General features: G+C 39.0%; 1 protein-coding gene across 2 annotated transcripts in view; it reads left to right on the top strand.

The window, feature by feature from the left end:
* The window catches only part of LOC132156055 (tumor protein p53-inducible protein 11-like), an 83,605-nt gene extending 64,902 nt beyond the window's left edge, over positions 1-18,703 (top strand). For both annotated transcript variants that reach the window (XM_059564879.1, XM_059564878.1), the window contains exons 3-7: positions 13,421-13,479; positions 14,427-14,475; positions 14,580-14,676; positions 15,946-16,047; positions 16,438-18,703. In XM_059564879.1, coding sequence (XP_059420862.1) covers positions 13,421-13,479; positions 14,427-14,475; positions 14,580-14,676; positions 15,946-16,047; positions 16,438-16,571 — 441 coding nt within the window. In that variant the 3' untranslated portion in view covers positions 16,572-18,703. The remainder of the gene's footprint in view (positions 1-13,420; positions 13,480-14,426; positions 14,476-14,579; positions 14,677-15,945; positions 16,048-16,437) is intronic.
* Positions 18,704-19,831: the final 1,128 nt, after the last annotated feature.

Raw genomic sequence — 19,831 nt, 5'->3', positions numbered from 1 at the left:
ATTCCCCAGTTTCTCCCGAAATACATGAAAGTAAGTGGCTGTTGACCTGGGAGAAGAAAAGAGTAAACTTTATTGTTCTGCTATGTGTGTCTGATATATGAATAAAACACGTCGGCAAATTACATTTGAATAGATAGTTTTTGCAGCTTCCATAGACATCGTGTATTTTACAAACTACCAATGTGTTGTTTTACCAGTGATTAGGTATATTTAAATGTATGAAACCTAAAATAAACATTGTGGTTGAAAACACTGCATATTAGTTGTGATATATGACAAGCGCTGGGCGTGTCCGTCTCTGGCTCAGCGCCAGCCAACGCGCAAAAGCAGTTTGAATCTGGCAGTTCTGTGACGCCACTGAACATTCTAAATCATACTCTCTTGAAAAGTACAGTATTCCGTTTTTTTCTCTACTCCTCCTTCAAAATTGGTCCAAAATTGTCCAACATTTGCTCAAATGATCTTCGGGCCGAGCCGCATAAAAGTACTGTCCCCTATTTCTGATGTTTTGTTCTTCAGTCTCCACACTGCTTGCTGCGCTGCTGTGCTTGGTGTGCGCCATACTTGGTCTGCTTGCTGTGCCTTGCAGGGCTTGGCCCCGTATTGCTGCTTGCAGCTATATTATTTTATATAGTTATATGGTTATGTGGGGCAGGGTTAGGGTTAATCATTTTGCACAGTAATCTGACAATAAATGTGGCACACCCAGATTTTCATATGCACACCCAGAGTCTCTTTTCTGGCTATACTACTGCTGTGTACACTGCTCAATGAGATACATTGTGTCTACACTGTTTATGATGAAATCATAAGTGTTGAAATGGCATGATTATTGCAACACAAATGATACTGTGTTCGGCTACAGTGCTCAAGAGTTTCACATTTTATACAATGAGAGGTCTATGAAGTTTAAGAATAATTTTATATGCAAAGATGTTACCCAATAACTGCAGTGAGCATTTACATTGAAGTCTCAAAAACTGTGCACCAATTTAAACAGTGTTCAAATTAGAAGACTAAAATCAGGGTATAAAATGTCTTATTTTACTTCTAAATTATTGCAGTTTTTGATGTAAAAATACATTGTAAGTACACCTCAAGAAACATTTTAATATAAAAATGCAGCTCTTGAGAAAAATGATTTTGTCACAAAATGTCACGTCTTTTATTATCTGATTACTGCCATTTACTATAAAGCAAGTATAGCTTGTGTTCTGATTTCATTTGTTCTCGTTTTGCTTGGCACTTTTACACAAAGAGCTGCACTACAGAAATGCACTCTATGATGCTTGTACCCATATCTGAGACTGATTGTCCTTGTTGGTGAGCTAGACAATTGTTGATCTGTTTTGCGAGAGAGAGCTATAGATCCATTCACAACTAAAAATAACTTACTTGTTTAGTTGTTCTCAAGCTGCACACCCACAGAAAAGCAAGCATGACATGTTGAAACGGCTGTTGTTTTCTCCATGAGCTGGAGGGTGGGGTTTCCTTTATACAGAGTGAAGTGTCTTGGTTTGTGTGGAGATGTTAGGGTTACTCAGAGCTGTGGAAAGAGCCCCGTCTTGCCCTTCCCCTTTCAGCACGTCTGATTCAGCTCTGTGGTTATTTCACTGATATAAGGGCTTTTGTAGGATGTAACAAGGCCATTTAGCTGTATTTTGGGTAAACACACTGTGGCTATTCAGTATAATTTGAAAAGAAATTGTATGATATAGGCATTTAACAAGCTCCCATTTGCAGAGATCCCAATGAAAGATCTTCTGATTTGCCCAGTTTTAGAAAGGTCCAGTGTTGAGGATGGGACTTTTTTGCTTAAATTAAACTCCAGTCAAGCTAACCTTGTGAACAATGTAGAAAACTACATTGAAGCTGCAATGCATTTTTGAACATAGCAGGGTGGTGGTATAATTTAAGTAGTATTTATCTGACTTAGCAGTAACAGAGTTTAAAATGAATACACTTTGACAACTAAACTGCAACTAAAAATTCGAAATTAAGTAGAAAATAAGAAAATCTGGATGGCCAGCATTTTTATAAAATTACATTTCTGTAAAATTTTCTTTGTGAATTCGGTTAATTTATATGAATCATTTCTTTGAAGTCATTGCAAATGAAGGAGTTCATTCAAATAAATCAATCTTTAGTGCTACACTATAGTTCAAAGGTTTAGGGTTGGTATGTGTGTACATGTCAGAAAAGCATTTATATGAAAATCTTTTGTAACTTTATAAATGTAATTGTCACTATGGTACATTTTGTGTGTCCTTGCTGAATAAAGTATAATTTTGTAAAATATATAAAAATATATAAAAAAAAAAAAAAACACTGTAACGATTGTATAAAATTGCGAATTTTGAAAGATAAAATATCCCAAAGGAAAACTTGTAATAATTTGGGATTGAAATAAGTGATGATATAACCTAAAAATGAAAATTGTCATAATTTAGTGACACTCGTGTCATTTAAATTCTCTGACAAAAGATATTCTGAAGAATGGTTTCAGTGGTGTCCAGAGCAACACTGTATGCCACTGGCTTTTGTATGGAGCAAAAAAAAAAAAAAATGTGAACAATATTTTCATTTTTTATGGTTCACAGAAGAAGAAAGTCATACAGGTCTGGAATGACATAATGGTGAATAAATTATGAAAAAATTTTCATTTATGACTACTATTTCTTTAACAGTGTTTTTGATTATCATCTCATCTGTCTCTTTTGTAAAGGTGCATTAATACGGCAGTTTTAGTAGTTAAGATGGAGCACTCTATCAAGAAGTCACATCCCTCCAATGTCAGATATACAGTAGGATTTCTGTTGCTTTCATTTCCATGTATTGCAAATGTTTTCCTTCACACATGTGATGGTGATTGATGAAGGAGCAGGCAGTCACACAGGCTGGATTATTCCCTCCAAAACAGCATTGTTTATTCCTTCCTCTTCCTGCCTTCTCTATGCTCTGTTCACTGACCTGTGCCACACTTTTCTGCCTTAGTCTTTCTAAATTTGTCTCATGCTCATGATTCTGCTAGATTGACTGTACAGTGTGATTCAGTAATGACACAGCAGCCAGAGGCCAAACTCACATTCAAACAGATGCACGTCAGAGCACATGCACAACGACATGATACACACCTAGTAAATTGCTGTTTTTATGTGTGCATGGCCTTTTGGTGCAAATGACCCATAAAGCATTTAAGTGGAAGTAATATTTGAAATATCACAAAGGTCTCGGCTGCTTACACTGTTCACATAAGATGGCCATCACAGAACCAACCACCGGATAAAATGCAATTTGCAGTTAGCCAGTTGGTAAAGTATGCTTTCAAGCCTGAAATCTTTGCTGCTGTGAATCCTAATGAAATATGACAGCTCTGAAATTAAAACTGGATTGGATTTAATTAAGTTTTATCTAGGGCTGGTCGATTATGGCAAAAATCATAATCCCAATTATTTAACGCGATTATGAGTGGGTCACATGACCAAAACTTCATATGAGTGATTTATATAAAGAGCAATATATATCAAACATATATTTTCTGTAAATTTTATTTAGAGACCAGTGAAAATTGACCAATTTACCATTTCTCGATACCACAGCAGAATACTAGGGTAACTAATATTAGTAAAAAAAAAAATAATAATAATCATACCATGGTCTGCTCTCTGTGGATTCTCCCTGCGACACAAAGCAGATATGATCTATAGTGTTTTCCATTTCAAGATGCTTTTTATCGTTTAATGTTTTGTTTTTAATGCAAGGAATTTCTTTCCTTCCCAGGTTCGGGTTATTCCCCTTCCACTTATTCATGTTCTGTAAAATTTACTGGTTTCTCATTGGTATTTCTGTCTGAAATACCTAATTTTTTGTTTTTGAGTTCTTGATTTTGAGGTCAAGCTCAAAAAACATGTTCAGCGGTGTCCAAAGTATGTGCGACCTTTTATATTTCATTCTTTTCCAATTTAATGTATTTTTTTTATTTCAGATTTCATTATAAATTATATTATCAGCATAACAATTTGAGTGAAAAGTTTAATTAACAAGACTTTCAGAGTGTCTTAGATTTTGGTTTTGCCAATTTAGCTTCAATGACAGCAACAGTTGAGTAGCATGAACTCCAACTTGTGCCAAACCTGGGCCCAGTTGTTCAAGTTTAATCTGGATCACAGTTATCTGGATCTGTAAACCCCTTGTTTTGCTGTCCAGGATTTATGCTGTTTTCCCCAAAGTAACATTGGATTGGATCACCCTGACCCAGGTATAGACTTTTGCAGATTACAGAATCTGGATTACCAGTGCTCTGAATTGGATTTCATGTATAGCTGCTTGCTATGTCAAGACCAACTGGACAATTTACTTTTCTGATCCACAACAGTCAAAAAAACAAAAACAAATACACATTTAACAACAGATGCAGTTTTTAGAAAATATATTTGACTGGTTCATCTTGTGTGTTTGTACACTGAAATAAACTACTTGTAAGATTTACTTAATAAAATCCTCGTAACAATTTGCACAAGTAAATTTTACTGCTATAATATCAACTTACAACTCGCGTGTCATTATCAAGTAAAATCTACTTAGTATTGAACGTAACGCTCATGAAGAAATTAAGTAAAAATTACCTATTTACATTTAATTTAGAAGCTATATTTATTTAAAGAAATTAAGTAAAGTTTATTTATTGTTTTATAATTAGGAAGCTTGCTTTTATGAAATTAAGTAAATCTTACCATTTAATTAAGTAAAATAAGTAGATTTTATTTGTTTTTTTTTGTTGAGATTTTCATTTACTATATATAATTATGTAAACATTGCTAATTTCTTTTTTATAAATAATCATGAACATAAATAATTTTCTCCATATTTTTCACAAATCACACAAATAAAATACAATTTAACAGTTTTATTTTTCAGTCATCAAAAAATGTTCTTCCTCCAAAAATGGACATTCAGTCATCTCTTGACAAAGGTGCATTCAGTTAAACTTATACTGTACAGAATTATACTGTAACCCTTGTTTTAAACAAAAATGTATTTTAAAAAAATTAATGCGAAACATTCAACATAGCACTCTCAAATAGTGAACTTTTAAGAATACCATTAAAACCTTGATGTATTAAAACGTCATCAACAGCTGAATGTTTAAACGGTTATATCATGCCATAGCATTTAATACAACTTCATCTTCAATTTTTGAACTTTTGGAGAGAGTTTAATTCCATCAAGCTCTAACAGAATTTTTTGTAACACCTCAAACGTGTATCGCAGTGCTCGGGGGTATTCCAGATTTAGTGCATAAATCAGGCCCATAAGCAGCATGCATGCCTTTGCAGTATTGCCGCATCCTGGCAACATTTCCTTCCCTTCAAGCAGGATGGATACATTGATCGGATCTTCTCCATCAGCACCATGGACAACCAGTATTTTTATGATGTGCTGAGTGATGTCACTGCAGCTGTCCTCCTGCATACAATTTAGAAGAAAAAATATAAGTCTTTTGAGAAACAAAAATAGAATTGCTGAAATTATTTAAAGTGACTTCATTATCATAACAGAATGAACAAACACATACACACATACTATAAGACCATATGGTTTCGATTATGTTAACCCTTTGATACGTACGATTAAACCGGTGTGATTATATAGTGCATTTCAATAATCGATCAACTTAGCGCAGTTTTAGAAACGCAGCCCTGCTTATTTTGAGACCTCATTTATGCACGATTTAGTGCGATTGAAAAAAATGTAGCTTTAACGTTATGTGTAAGTTAGACGTTCCTGAGCAATATTCAGTAAGAACATCCAAACTTTTCCATAACTTAGTCAACAGTATAACGTTACTTCAGCAGGAAAGTGGTTACGTTAATTAATATTAAGGCCTAATTTTAGCTAGCTAACGTTAGCAGTTACAACGGTAAAGATTTTCTAATAATTTCCAAACAGTTTGAAATTTTTACACGAAAAACAGTGCTTTGTGAAACTATTGAAAACGGTTCCGATTAAATATAAATAAGTTAATGTAGGAAGTGATTGTGAATAGGGTTATAGCAGCTAATGTTCTATGGATAGGCCTAACCTACGCACGTTAACGTTACACTAATATGAGGTCATGTTATAAGATGAGCATTAATGTTTATTGAGTCAAATAAACAAGAATAATCAATCAAATCCACACAGACCCATGTTTTATTAAATGTAAAACAGAAAGACAAACTTACCTCAAACCATAGACTGTAAAAGCCTCAAACACGACAAAAAGCAGCCACGCAGCATCCCGCCAATTCGTCTCTGATGATCCAAAGTGCGCTGTTAGATTGTCTTGTCCAAACAAGCATGTGCGGATTCAAACGCGCTATACTTTTCGATTAAAATTTACTTAAAATTACTATGTTTATGTGAAGTGACTATGAAACGTTTAAATATTACAAGCAAATATATAATAAGATTTACTCTTTACAACCAGTTAATTTATTACATGAATTAAATGCGTAGATATTTAAAATTTTACAATTTTTTTAATTCTGGTTCTCATTGAATTTTAATTTTTAATTACTGGGACAGTGACTTTTATACTGTACGGAAAGGTAGCTTAAAGTGTATGTACTTTATTTACTTTATCACTGTAGTACATCAAATGCAAAATATAAACATGGTGCAAATTTGACCTATTTTTAAGTTTCATTAACTTTTGTTCCTAAAGTCCACCCTGAATCCTCCCTTTCTGTTGGGATCATGATCTTTCCTACTATCCCAATCCTACTAAAAGATTTTGGACAGCATGTACATTAAATCTGATCTAGATCAAAACCAAAATGATGTAATCATAATCTAATCTGATTTTAGAATCTTTTTTTTTTTTGAACAACCCATTTTCCTGATAATCAAGCATTTCAGTATGATTTGAAATGAGAGAAAGAGCTTCAATGGAACATCTGACCATCTGTGCAACGATCAATGTCACCATGTCTCTAGGTTTTTTTCTGACTCTGTCACAAAAGCATTTCAGAATCTGAAATATTTCAAATTCATTTAACTTTCATTTGCTTTTAAATGTTTCAGAATTCTTAAAAAAAACAACACGCACTTGCACCCCACTCTGTGTATCATGTTAGATTTATTCATTGGGTTTTATAACTGCTTGCCTATTTTTGACATTTCTCGTCTTGTCATGAAGAAATCAGATTTTACTCTCTGATCTTTCAGCACTCTTCACACTCTCAACCGTAAAATGAGCCTGTCTGTCTGCTCTTTGAAAGATGTTGTGGGATTGTTATTTCATTAACTTGAACAGTCCCTCAGCAGAGGATGAGCTGAAATACATGCTGTGTGGCAGCATGAGGCGGCAGTATTGGATGTGATGAAAAAAAATCCCTATTATGTCTCTTGTTTACTTTCGGTGCTATTGGAAGTTGTGGTGATTGTCTGGGCAGCTCTGGGTATCTGCATTCTGGCAGTCACCAAATCGAATTTATTTTCAAGTCATTAGCACATTAGCACATCCTAGTATGAAGCCAGCAGCAGCATCTGCTGTATCACTGTGGCAGGTTCTACAGGGACTAGTGTGCGTTCTCTCTTTATCTCTTAATGCTTGTTTTTCCGCCTCTCTGCCTCCATTCTGTCTCTTACACTGGTTTTCTCTTTCTCATTTCCCTGTTGTGCTCCCATTCTGTCTCATTTCACAGTCTTTTTAAGGAAACCCATGCAGATGCACTGACGCCGTGGTAGTCTGCCACAGTAAGTGGGATTCTGGAGGTGTGGCGTTATATATGCATTCACTGAGCACCCACTGAGAATAAATGAAACAATTTCCCGCTCATATCAGTCACAGCATTTACAATGTCATCAGTCAGCAAACCTGGAGATGTGGCTCAAATTAAAATGCTTCTTCGTTGCACAGATTTACATAAGAGCAATCAATCATGTGATTCTGGGGTGCTGGTCTACTAACCTCTATCTTAACATTCAGGCCACAAACCCAAAAACAAAAGACATTCTGACTTTAATGTTCATTTTTTTGCTGATAATATACACTATCATTCAAAAGTTTGTGGTCCGTAAGATTTATAATTTGTTTACTCTATACATCTTTTTTGAACTTTCTATTAATCGAGGAATTCTGAAAAATATTAAGCTGAACAACTGTTTTAAAAATTAATAATAATAATAAATATTTCTTAAGCACTGAATCAGTATATTAGAATGATTTCTGAAGGATTATTTGACACTGAAAACTGCTGAAATTCTGCGTTGCCAACACTGGAATAAATCATATTTAAAAAAAAATACTTCAGTAGAAAAAATTTTCAGTAATACTATTTTACAATATTGCTAGTATTTTTGATCTAATAAATTTTGCCTTGATGAGCATAAAATATTTCTATCAAAACATGAATAGACTTTAGAGACTCCAGACTTTTAAACAATAGTGTACTCAACACTTTCACCGGATGATAGAAATAGCCATTTAGACTGTGTATTAATTTTTTCCAAATTCATTGCTGATTCACAAGCACTGTATTAGATTCTGTGTCACAGTGTCTGGGTTGTGTCCCTGGGTTTCCACTAGATGTCCCCCTTTCTCACGGTGTCTGTCACCTTATCACTTCCTGTTCCCTTATTTGGTCACCTTCCTCCTTGTTGGTAATTGATTGTTCCCCACCTGTCTCCTGTTCCCTCATTATCCTTCTGTGTATTTATACCCGGTCTGTCTGAGTCTGTGTTACGGAGTCCTTGTTTAATGTCGATCGTTATTCATGTCCGTCGCTTCTTGCCTTGCCTTGCCTTGCCTTGCCTTGCCTTACCTTACCTTGTCTTCGTGTCTTGTTTATGTTATGTTTGGATATTCTGGTTTTGACCCTGCCTGGACTGTTTACACCTTTGGATTACCCCTTAAATAAAGGACTTACCTGCAATTGGTTCCCTCTCCTGTGTTATCTGTAACACCGAACGTGACAGAAGGACTCCGTCCCACAGGGAACCAGCGGTATGTCGCTTTTCCGTTCCCCAGCCAAGATGGCGGAGCGGCGAACCAAGTACCTTCGGTTGATCGCCCTCCGCCAAGAGGGCAATGAAGTGGGTGCCCTGGCTCAGGTGTTCTGGTCCTTGGCCGAGGGCATGGGCTACAACGATGCGGCCCTCAAGGACTATTTTAATGGCGGGCTGGATGATCCAGTGTCTCAGGAGGAGATGGCGCAGTTAGAGACACTGGAATTCTGGGAATTTGTGCGCTACCTGCAGCATCGGCTTCGGTGGGATGCCCCAGCCACTTCTGTCTCTTCCGGTGGGGTGGTCGTCAGCCCAGCACCACTGCCCAGGATGGCAACCAGCCAAGCACCACAACCCAAGATGGCCGCCAGTCCAGCACCACAACCCAAGATGGCCGCCAGTCCAGCACCACTGCCCAGGATGGCTACCAGCCAAGCGCCACAGCACAAGATGGCCGCTAACCCACCGCCAATGCCCAAATTGGCCACCGTTCCAGCGCCACAGCCCAAGATGGTCGCCAGCCCAGCGCCAATGCCCAAATTGGCCACCGGTTCAGCTCCACAACCCAAGATGGCCGTCAGCCTAGCGCCACAGCACCAGATGGCCGTCAGTCCAGCGCCACAGCACAAGATGGCCGTCAGTCCAGCGCCACTGCACAAGATGGCTGCTAACCCAGCGCCTATGCCCAAATTGGCCACCGGTCCAGCGCCACAGTACAAGATGGCCGCCAGTCCAGCGCCACAACCCCAGATGAACGCCAGCCCAGCACCACAGTACAAGATGGCCGCTGCACAGGATGAGAGTTTCAGCTGACCCTCCGGAGTCGATTCAGGTGCCAGTTGACCCTCCAGTGTCGAGTCAGGTGCCTGTGAACTCTCCAGAGTCGAGTCAGGTGCCAGTGAACTCTCAAGAGTCGAGTCAGGTGCCAGTGAACTCTCCAGAGTCGAGTCAGGTGCCAGTGAACTCTCCAGAGTCGAGTCAGGTGCCAGTGAACTCTCCAGAGTCGAGGCAGGTGCCAGTGAACTCTCCAGAGTCGAGGCAGGTGCCAGTGAACTCTCCAGAGTCGAGTCCGGTGCCAGTGAACTCTCCAGAGTCGAGTCCGGTGCCAGTGAACTCTCCAGAGTCGAGTCCGGTGCCAGTGAACTCTCCAGAGTCGAGTCCGGTGCCAGTGAACTCTTCAGAGTCGAGTCCGGTGCCAGTGAACTCTCCAGAGTCGAGTCCGGTGCCAGTGAACTCTCCAGAGTCGAGTCCGGTGCCAGTGAACTCTCCAGAGTCGAGTCCGGTGCCAGTGAACTCTCCAGAGTCGAGTCCGGTGCCAGTGAACTCTCCAGAGTCGAGTCCGGTGCCAGTGAACTCTCCAGAGTCGAGTCCGGTGCCAGTGAACTCTCCAGAGTCGAGTCCGGTGCCAGTGAACTCTCCAGAGTCAGGGCTAGTCACCGCTGATCCTCCAGAGTCAGGGCTAGTCACCGCTGATCCTCCAGAGTCAGGACTAGTCACCGCTGATCCTCCAGAGTCAGGGCTAGTCACCGCTGATCCTCCAGAGTCAGGGCTAGTCACCGCTGATCCTCCAGAGTCAGGGCTAGTCACCGCTGATCCTCCAGAGTCAGGGCTAGTCACCGCTGATCCTCCAGAGTCAGGGCTAGTCACCTCTGATCCTCCAGAGTCAGGGCTAGTCACCTCTGATCCTCCAGAGTCAGGGCTAGTCACCTCTGATCCTCCAGAGTCAGGGCTAGTCACCTCTGATCCTCCAGAGTCAGGGCTAGTCACCGCTGATCCTCCAGAGTCAGGGCTAGTCACCGCTGATCCTCCAGAGTCAGGGCTAGTCACCGCTGATCCTCCAGAGTCAGGGCTAGTCACCGCTGATCCTCCAGAGTCAGGGCTAGTCACCGCTGATCCTCCAGAGTCAGGGCTAGTCACCTCTGATCCTCCAGAGTCAGGGCTAGTCACCGCTGATCCTCCAGAGTCAGGGCTAGTCACCGTTGACCTTTCAGAGTCCAGTCAAGTCACCGGTGATCTTCAAGGACTGAGTCAAGTCACCGGTGATCTTTTAAGGACTGAGTCAAGTCACCGGTGATCTTTTAAGGACTGAGTCAAGTCACCGGTGATCTTTTAAGGACTGAGTCAAGTCACCGGTGATCTTCAAGGACTGAGTCAAGTCACCGGTGATCTTCAAGGACTGAGTCAAGTCACCGGTGATCTTCAAGGACTGAGTCAAGTCACCGGTGATCTTCAAGGACTGAGTCAAGACACCGGTGATCTTCAAGGACTGAGTCAAGTCACCGGTGATCTTCAAGGACTGAGTCAAGTCACCGGTGATCTTCAAGAACAAAGGCAAGTCACCTCTGATCTTCATTAACAAAGGCAAGTCACCTCTGATCTTCATGAACAAAGGCAAGTCACCATTGATCTTCATGAGCAAATGCAAGTCACCAATGGTCTTCATGAGCAGTGTCAGGCCAGCACCAATCTTCTGGAGTCCAGTAAGGACACCAGGGAATTACCAGAGTTTTGTCGTCCCGTTGGTCCAGCCGCACGGAGGTCTGCTCCGCCTTGGGGGCCTCTGGTCCTGACCACATGGCTGTGGTGGTCTTCTGCTCCGCCCTGGGGGCCTTCTGCCCTGACCACACGGCTGTGGGGGTCTTCCGCTCCGCCCTGGAGGACTCTGGCTTCGTCCACAAGTACGTGGTGGTCTTCTGCTCCGCCCTGGGGAGCTTCCGTCCTGACCACACGGTTGTGGTGGTCTTCTGCTCCGCCCTGGGGGGCTTCCGTCCTGACCACACGGTTGTGGTGGTCTTCTGCTCCGCCCTGGGGGGCTTCCGCCTTGACCACACGGCTGTGGTGGTCTTCTGCTCCGCCCTGGGGGGCGCCACATGATGTCCTTATGGATTTCTGTTTTGTGTTTCTTGGTTTCTGTTATGTTTCTGTCTGTTCCCCTCAGTGAGTCTGGCCCTCCGTCCCTCCCCCTGAGCCTCCACCAGTCCGCCTCCCTCCTGGTCTCTGTTTTGTGTCTGTCGTGGAGCGTCTGGGAGCCGCTCCGTAGAGGGGGGGTACTGTCACAGTGTCTGGGTTGTGACCCTGCCTGGACTGTTTACCCCTTTGGATTACCCCTTAAATAAAGGACTTACCTGCAATTGGTTCCCTCTCCTGTGTTATCTGTAACACCGAACGTGACATTCTGCTTTCGAATCCATTTGATTCATTGCCATTAATTTTGATTATTTCAGTTATAATGTCCATTTTACTTGGAGAATGTCCATTAATAATGTCTTTTAATTTAGAGAAAAAGTATCACATTTACTATTACTCTGCAAAGTTCTTGTGCAAAATCCTGTCACACCTAATGGGAATCTTCACATTTAGGAGTTTCATGTGAGGGCGAAAAACTCTGCCCATGCAGGTTTCACTCAATCTTAAGTTATTCACGTGATTGAATCATGTTGACACTCAAAGCTGCTTGGTCTTTGTGCTTCATACATCTCTCTGCCATTGACAGCAGAAATTTGACTTTTTTTTGCTTGTGAAATTTTTCTGCAATTTGAAGCCAGTGACCCATATTTTTAACTATTAATTAAAAGTTATTTGTTGTTTATATCATATTACACTGTTAATGCGCTGAATGTTTTCAATTTACGAAAAGATCCACTAGAGTCATTTGTTAATGAATTAAACTACAATGAAGTTCTAGTGTGATTCCTGTAACAAATGATTTTAATGAATGTGTTATTTTAATGACTAGTAAAAAAGACAAGCTGCTGGTGTGAATTAGTTTCTTGGTTTTGAAGTAATAGATTTCCTTAGAAACCAAACTGCTCTTTTAGGAGCAATAAATGCTCTTTTCTATCTTTCAACTGTTTTAATCAGCCATATGGGAATGCGTGATATGCTGCTAATGATAGAACAATGTCACCTCCCAAAAATGTGATTAAACAACTGAGTTTGCCAACACGTTGATTTCCTTATAGTGTTGCCATCTTTGTTTAAAAGCCATGAAGAAGTCGGATACATTGAATGACAGCCATAAACCTGAATCTGTGGAAATCATCAGAGACACAGTGTGGGTGGCTGCATTTGCTAATTTGTTATCAAATTGGATTTCTTGCTGGATATAGTGTGTATTAATCCACCTATCCAGCGGTGGCCCCCAGACGTCAGTGTACACAACAGGTTTCTTCACTTAAATTAAAGATGTCTTCGTGATTCGCACCACACAACTGTGGACAACTCACCATGCACTATCAATTCATCATGCTTCAGAATGATATAGTTGTTTTTGTTCCTCCGAAGTGAATTCAGAATGGAGGTTTCTGTCAGAATGGTCATTTCTTGCAGGATATGATTATTTTTGTATTATTCTGAGTGTAGTGTTTGTCTCTCTTGTGTCTTACTCTCTTTCTTTCTTTCTTCCTCACTTCCTTCTCTTCTCTCTCAGATCAGTCAGATGCTGGGGAATGAGATCAAGTTTGCAGTTCGAGAGCCTGTGGGACTGAGGTAAGACCACATCCCTGTGCTGTTCTGCCGCGCTCTACACTGCAGTGCTCAGGGGAGTTTGCTCTTATATACCTCATGTATTATGTTCTGCCTCGGGTCACCAATGCAGGAAATAGCAGGCCTTTAATTAAAGCACAGTAATTTTGACAGGACACAGATGAACCAGCTGAACCCTGAGTTCGAGAATCGTACAAATTCAGCTGCTGTTTAAGTAATGTCTATTATTTTGTCTGTCTCTGGACACTAAAGCAAAAGATTTATGTAAGAAGAATGTAATATTGTTAGCTTCTAATGTATGTGCATTAGCTAAGTCACTTGTGAAGTCTCCAACACATTTCTAGAATATATGCAGTGGGGCCCAAATGTGTTGAAGCATTTTTCTGGTTAAATACATTTTTAAATGATAAACTAGTGCAAAGGTTTGGTGTAGGTAATATTTTTTTATTTGGAGTTTTTGAAAGAAGTCTCTTATGCTCACCTAGGCTGCTGATCAAAAATTCAGAAAAACAGCAATATTGTGCAATATATTTACAAATTAAAATCATTGTTTTCTATTTCAATATATTTTAAATAAATGTGTTAAATGTGAAAATAGCCTCAGTTGCTGACATTACTTTTTTTATGATTCTTTGATGAATAGAAATAACAATATTTATTTGAAATTTATTTTTTGTAAAGGTTAAATGCCTCTAACTTTTGATAAATTTAATGGATCCTTGCTGAATAAAAATATATGTGGTTTGTCTCTCTTTTTCTGTAATGAGAACAACACTTTGTATAACCTGAAGATTATATTCTGACCATCTGTAAAGAGTCGAATAAATGTCCCAACCCTAAATGTACTTGAACCCTTCTGTACTGTACATCATTGCTAAACTTCCATAGGCATTGTAGAACAGAAAACACTTCTACTTTCTCTGCTGACTCTGATGTTTTCCTTTCTCAAGGTTATGGATCCTCTTCTCCGCTGTGGTTTTCACAGTCATGGCCCTTATGGTAAGGTTCAATACTTTAAGCTCCATATGTTCTCAGGACCAGTGCTCTCTTTCCTAAAAAGACTTTACTATATCAATAATTTATTTTAAATGTGTGATTTACAGGCCCTAGCCTTCCCTAACCAGCTGTATGAGGTTGTATTTGATCAAGAACAAACAGCCACCAGTATCTCTATACGTCTCTATGGAGGGGCCATTCTCAGTAAGTCATTGATTTCATTCTGTATTTTTAATAACCTAATAATATCTCAGACTCTTAATTAGATGTTGTCATGTTGTCCACACATCTATTGATGGGCCATAAAAAGACTCCTCTGAGTCTTTTTTTACCCTTCAACTCGAGGCGCTCTTTGAATGTGTGTTTTTGTATTTGTTATGTGAGTAAATGGCCAGTCAGCCAGTGGATTGTGAAAAGAAGCGAGGAGGAAATATTCCCTGCGGGGCGGCACGCTCTCCGCTCCTCATTCATTTAATTGCACATTAAATCGGACTCTTTCTTGCTCACCGCAGTCAACTCCAGACAAGGAATTTGCTCAAATTAGTAGTGCAGTTATTCCCATCTCTACCTGCTTCCTTTTCAAATCTTGTCCTCAAAAATTAAATAGGTGAGACGTACTTTTATTAATACTCATTTAATTCTCCTGGTAATTCAGTCTGTCAGTATGTGTCAGTCGCTGTTCTCTGGTGTCTCCAGGTGAACATTTTATGTCTCAGCCCCCCAGTGATAAATTAACTTTAAGTTTAGTTCACTGGAACATCTCACTCAACATGTTCACTCTTTATATCCCATTTCTAAAATTCACTACATTTTAATCATTGGTTTAACTTACTAAACTATCATCTCAACTCACCTCGTAAAGAAAAATGAAGTATTTCATACCCTCTAAAGGGTATTTTCAGTATATACAATCTATAATCCTGGTAGTTTGTATACTGAAGCATATCAATAAATGTTGTGACTTTTGAGATTTGTTTTAAAGTTTACTTGCACTACCGTTCAAAAGTTTGGGGTCAATAGGGTTTTTTTAATAAGTCTGTTATTCTTACCAAGGCTGAATTTATTTGATCAGAAAGTTTTAGATGTTAATATATTTAGAAATATAATTTATTCCTGGTGGCAAAGCTGAATTTTTAGCAGTTATTACTCCAGTCTTTAGTGTCAAATGATCCTTCAGAAATCATTCTAATATGCTGTTTGCTCAAGAAATTTTTCTTACCGATGTTGTAAACAGTTGTGCTGCTTAAGATTTGTGGAAAAAAAAAAAAAAAAAAAATCAGGATTCTTTGATGAATAGAAAGTTCAAAAGAATAGCATTTATTTGAAATAGAAATCTTTTGCATCATTTTAAATGTCTTTATCACTTTTGATCAAGTTAATACACCCTTACTGATAAAAGCTAACAAGATCATTCTGACCCCAAACTTTTGAATAATATATAACGTTCTCATTTGTTTGCCTTCTTTTTGGCAGGTCTGTCTCTGATCTTGTGGAATGGCTTGTACACCGTGGAGAAGGTTATCATCCAGTGGACGTTACTTAGCGAGGCCTGCTACTTTGCCATCCAGTTTCTAGGTTTGTGACAGTAAGAACTAGTCTAATGCATGCTGTGTCTTGTGAGCTCTAGATGGGCCCCGTACTGTCATGATGTCACTGCCCTCTAGTGGCTGGGCTTTCTCAACGCATTCATTCAAGTACATACATTGTCTATGGCTTATTGCACAAATGCATTTGGTTGAAACATTTTAAAGAAGTAATATTAATTTCTAATTAAATTATTAAGCTGATATAGAAAAAAAAGAGCGCTTAGGGTACAAAAATAGGTTAAGGGGTCTTTACACAAATATATTGCTCCAAACATTACAAACCCAAACTTTTGAACAGTACTGTAAGTCTAATTAGTCATCGTTTTCTCAAAACTCTCTTGATATTTGGATCATGTTTATCTTCGCTTCTATGTTACAGTGACCTCCGTCACTCTGGTGGAGCTGGGCCACCTAACAAATCCTGCCATCCTCCTCCTCCTCAGTCGCGTATTCTTCCTCACTGTCACGTTGTCCTACTACTACCATCTTGGACGTCGGCTCAAGAAGATCTGAGACGTTACGACACACCTGGTGCTTGGGCAGTTGAGCGACGGGGCACTGGGCTGGAGTTTCCATCAGGAGCTTTGAACATCGACACGACCATCTACATCAACCTGTTCACCTGCCGTTGAGCCCTACCACAAGGACAACGCCAACCCCAAGGCCTTTATTTTTAATTTCAGCTTACACGCAGGAGATTGCCTTTACTGAACAACTCCATCTCTTTTTTTTCTTTTCTTTTTTTTAATGGGAAACACTCACAATATGGTCAAATTAATTACATTTTTCTTTCCGATAGTGCAGTCACAGTGTAGCCCTCCTCATTCACCGTGTATTGAGTAAAGTATTGCAAACCGTAGCCCAGCTTGGACTGCTAGCGTAATTGTCTGTAGCTATGGTATCAACAAAACTGTAAATCATTCCATGTAATAATGCCAATGACTCTGAGCTCCTAGTCATGTGATGTGTGTGAGGGTGGCTAGTAAACACTAGAATGTGTGTGTTTTCTATCCAGGTCATTCAGTGTTTGAGCAGGAAAAACATTGTTCCTGGTTGGTTTGTATTGTATCAGTGCTGTATCACTGAGCTAGGAACAACCTGCTCTACATCCAATGAGTTCTTAAATAGGAATTGTTATGAAAGGAATAGTTATAGTTTATGGATGACAGACGCAACAGGTTCATTTGTTCGCTTAGTCGGCTAGTTGGTGCATGGACTGTTTCAGGAACTTCATTGTTAAACAGTTAATAGGTTTGAACTAATTATTCATCTTTCAGATAACAACTTTATCAACTTTTATTTTCTTAGTGGCAAGTTCGTTTTCATCAAGATGTCAGTGTGTATGAACAAGAAACCTTTTTCGTTTAGTAATGCCAGAGAACATGGTTGTGTAGCACAATGACATGTTTCTTTCAGTTTAACAAGCAATGTAGCAGTATTTTCCCTCACTTTTCCCTAATATTGCCTTAATATGCTAAACTGCACAAGCGTTCCACATGTCAGCACACTGCCAGACGTTTGCATTCTTCAACTGATCTGTATATATATTTTTGCTGATTTGAATTTGCTTATTTATTGGCCTTCCCCAAAGTTCTTGCATAAGTTGATTTAGATTTTTTTTTTTTTAAAGGTTTGTGGTATAACTTGCATGTTGTTCAGTCCAGAAGTCATCTTGTATGCCCTTGATAACAAGTTGTCTTGTGCGAGTTCTGAGACAAACTGCAAAATCATAATGAATCGTGTGTATGTAGTTGCTCGTTTGCTGCCTTGTGTGTATTTACTATTATTTTCCAAAGTGTCCATTAGTACAACAGTGACAACTCCCATTAAAAGCATAGTAGAATTGGTAGCAACTGTAATAGCATATAAAAGGAAAGAGTACACTTCAGAAGAACCTATACAGTAAATATCTGTAGTAAATGTTGCGTATGAGGAGTCCGTGCTTTTTTTTTTCCAAATATGATAGAGCTTCAGTGGAGAAGCAAAGTGTGTGTTTATGTACAGTATGTGGACAAAAGTAGCAGTTACTCTTGGCAGGGTTTAATTAAGTTTCACATTTAACCTGGCCAAACTCCAAACCTCTGCTTACATGTGGCTCAAAATAGGTAATAAACAAGTTCAATGGACCAGCATTGTAGAGGCCGATTTCTCTTTCACAAGCCAGTTTGTTTTAGACTCTTTGTTGTCTTTGCATGGGAACAGCGTTTATAGTTCAAACCTCAGTAAAAACCTTTCCTCTCGCTGTCATGTAGATACGTTTTTTTTTAAACAGAACCAAATCAATCCTAACTAGTCATTCAGAATAGGCATGGGTGTTAGTGGAAGCTCTGTTCCGCTTATTAAATAGCAGACTCTCGTCCCTCTTAACACTCGCCCAGCTAAATATGATGATGGCAAATGCCAAACATGAATCATTTGTTATTCACGTCTGCTGATGAGAATTGTGTTGCCATGCAATTAGAAATAAAATCCAGTTAGCTGCTTTGGCTTAAGCTGTCTGCCGAAGGTATACATAATGCCTCTGAAGGGATGTTAATGTACTTTTTAAATGTGTGTGTAAATATTTTGTTGAAATATATTATTGTTATGGACCTGCATCGTTATCTTTTTGGAATAAAGAAAATATACATTTATTGCAACAATCATGCACAGTCTTTTTTTTTTTTGTGGCCAGATAATACATTCTTGAAAAATTAGATTTTTACTTTACACTAGCTTTAGCTTTTTGACGACATACAGTATACAACAGCTCATTTAAAACAGAACTTGCCTAGAACTATTTAAAAAAAAAAAAAGGGAAAAGAGATCTTTATGGTCTCAGATGGGTCCTTGTTAAATTAAAATGGTTATTTGAAATGACCTTGGCACGTTGTAACTCATTAAAGGTATTCTAGAAACAGTTTTTTGTAGTTTGTCCTATAATTTTTTAACTCCCTTGAGCATGTGTATTAGTACTTAGTCCTTGCAACTCCAGATTGTTTTATGTTATAACGGTTGTATTCTATTATCACTGAGCTTTTGTGTAATATTCATGCCTTTAGTCTAATTTTCGCTCTTTTTGAATTAATAATTTAGCTCAAGTAGATTAATCACAAATATTAACATAATGTTTTTTTCCTGTTTTTGACCAGTGGATGGCGGTGTTGTCAAAACAATACACGACTCCCGTGTCTGATTATTATTATGTGCATTGTAACAGTAATGGGATCAGACTTCAGCAGTTCCAGCTCTTATCATAGAAAATTACATTAAAGTTGTATGTGAAATACATTTTTGGACTCTTTTAATGAAAATGCGTTTGGCCAACATAAAAAGGGCTTCGACCTTACACTTAACAGAGACTTGAATTTGATAAAAATTCCTTACCTTTACCCAACAGGCTCTTATTTGAGCTTAAACACAGCTGCTCTACTAACAAATATCCTTGGATTGAAACCTTATAATTGATCAAATCTGCATAACTGTTCATCATGCAGATTAAGGCCATATGTTTGTGTATGTGTGATACATAAAATGATTTTTATTACCACATTTCCATTCCATAAAGCTGTAAAACACAAAGCCCAATATGGTATAAGATGTGGAATGAGTTTCATCGGAAATACCAGTTACGACAATAAAAAGGGAGGAAACGTTGTATTTCCCACCTCTGTCATTAAATATGTACTAAATTTAATGACAACCATCGCGAAACAATATTTGAAGTATATGTTTTCGGTGTATTACAGTAGGAGCAATAACTAGCGGTTATGGCATAGCTCTGTGGCGGAAGC

The sequence above is a fragment of the Carassius carassius genome, chromosome 13 (assembly GCF_963082965.1).
Source record: "Carassius carassius chromosome 13, fCarCar2.1, whole genome shotgun sequence".
Classification (NCBI taxonomy): Eukaryota; Metazoa; Chordata; class Actinopteri; order Cypriniformes; family Cyprinidae; genus Carassius; species Carassius carassius.
This window is presented reverse-complemented; position numbering and strand designations above follow the sequence as displayed.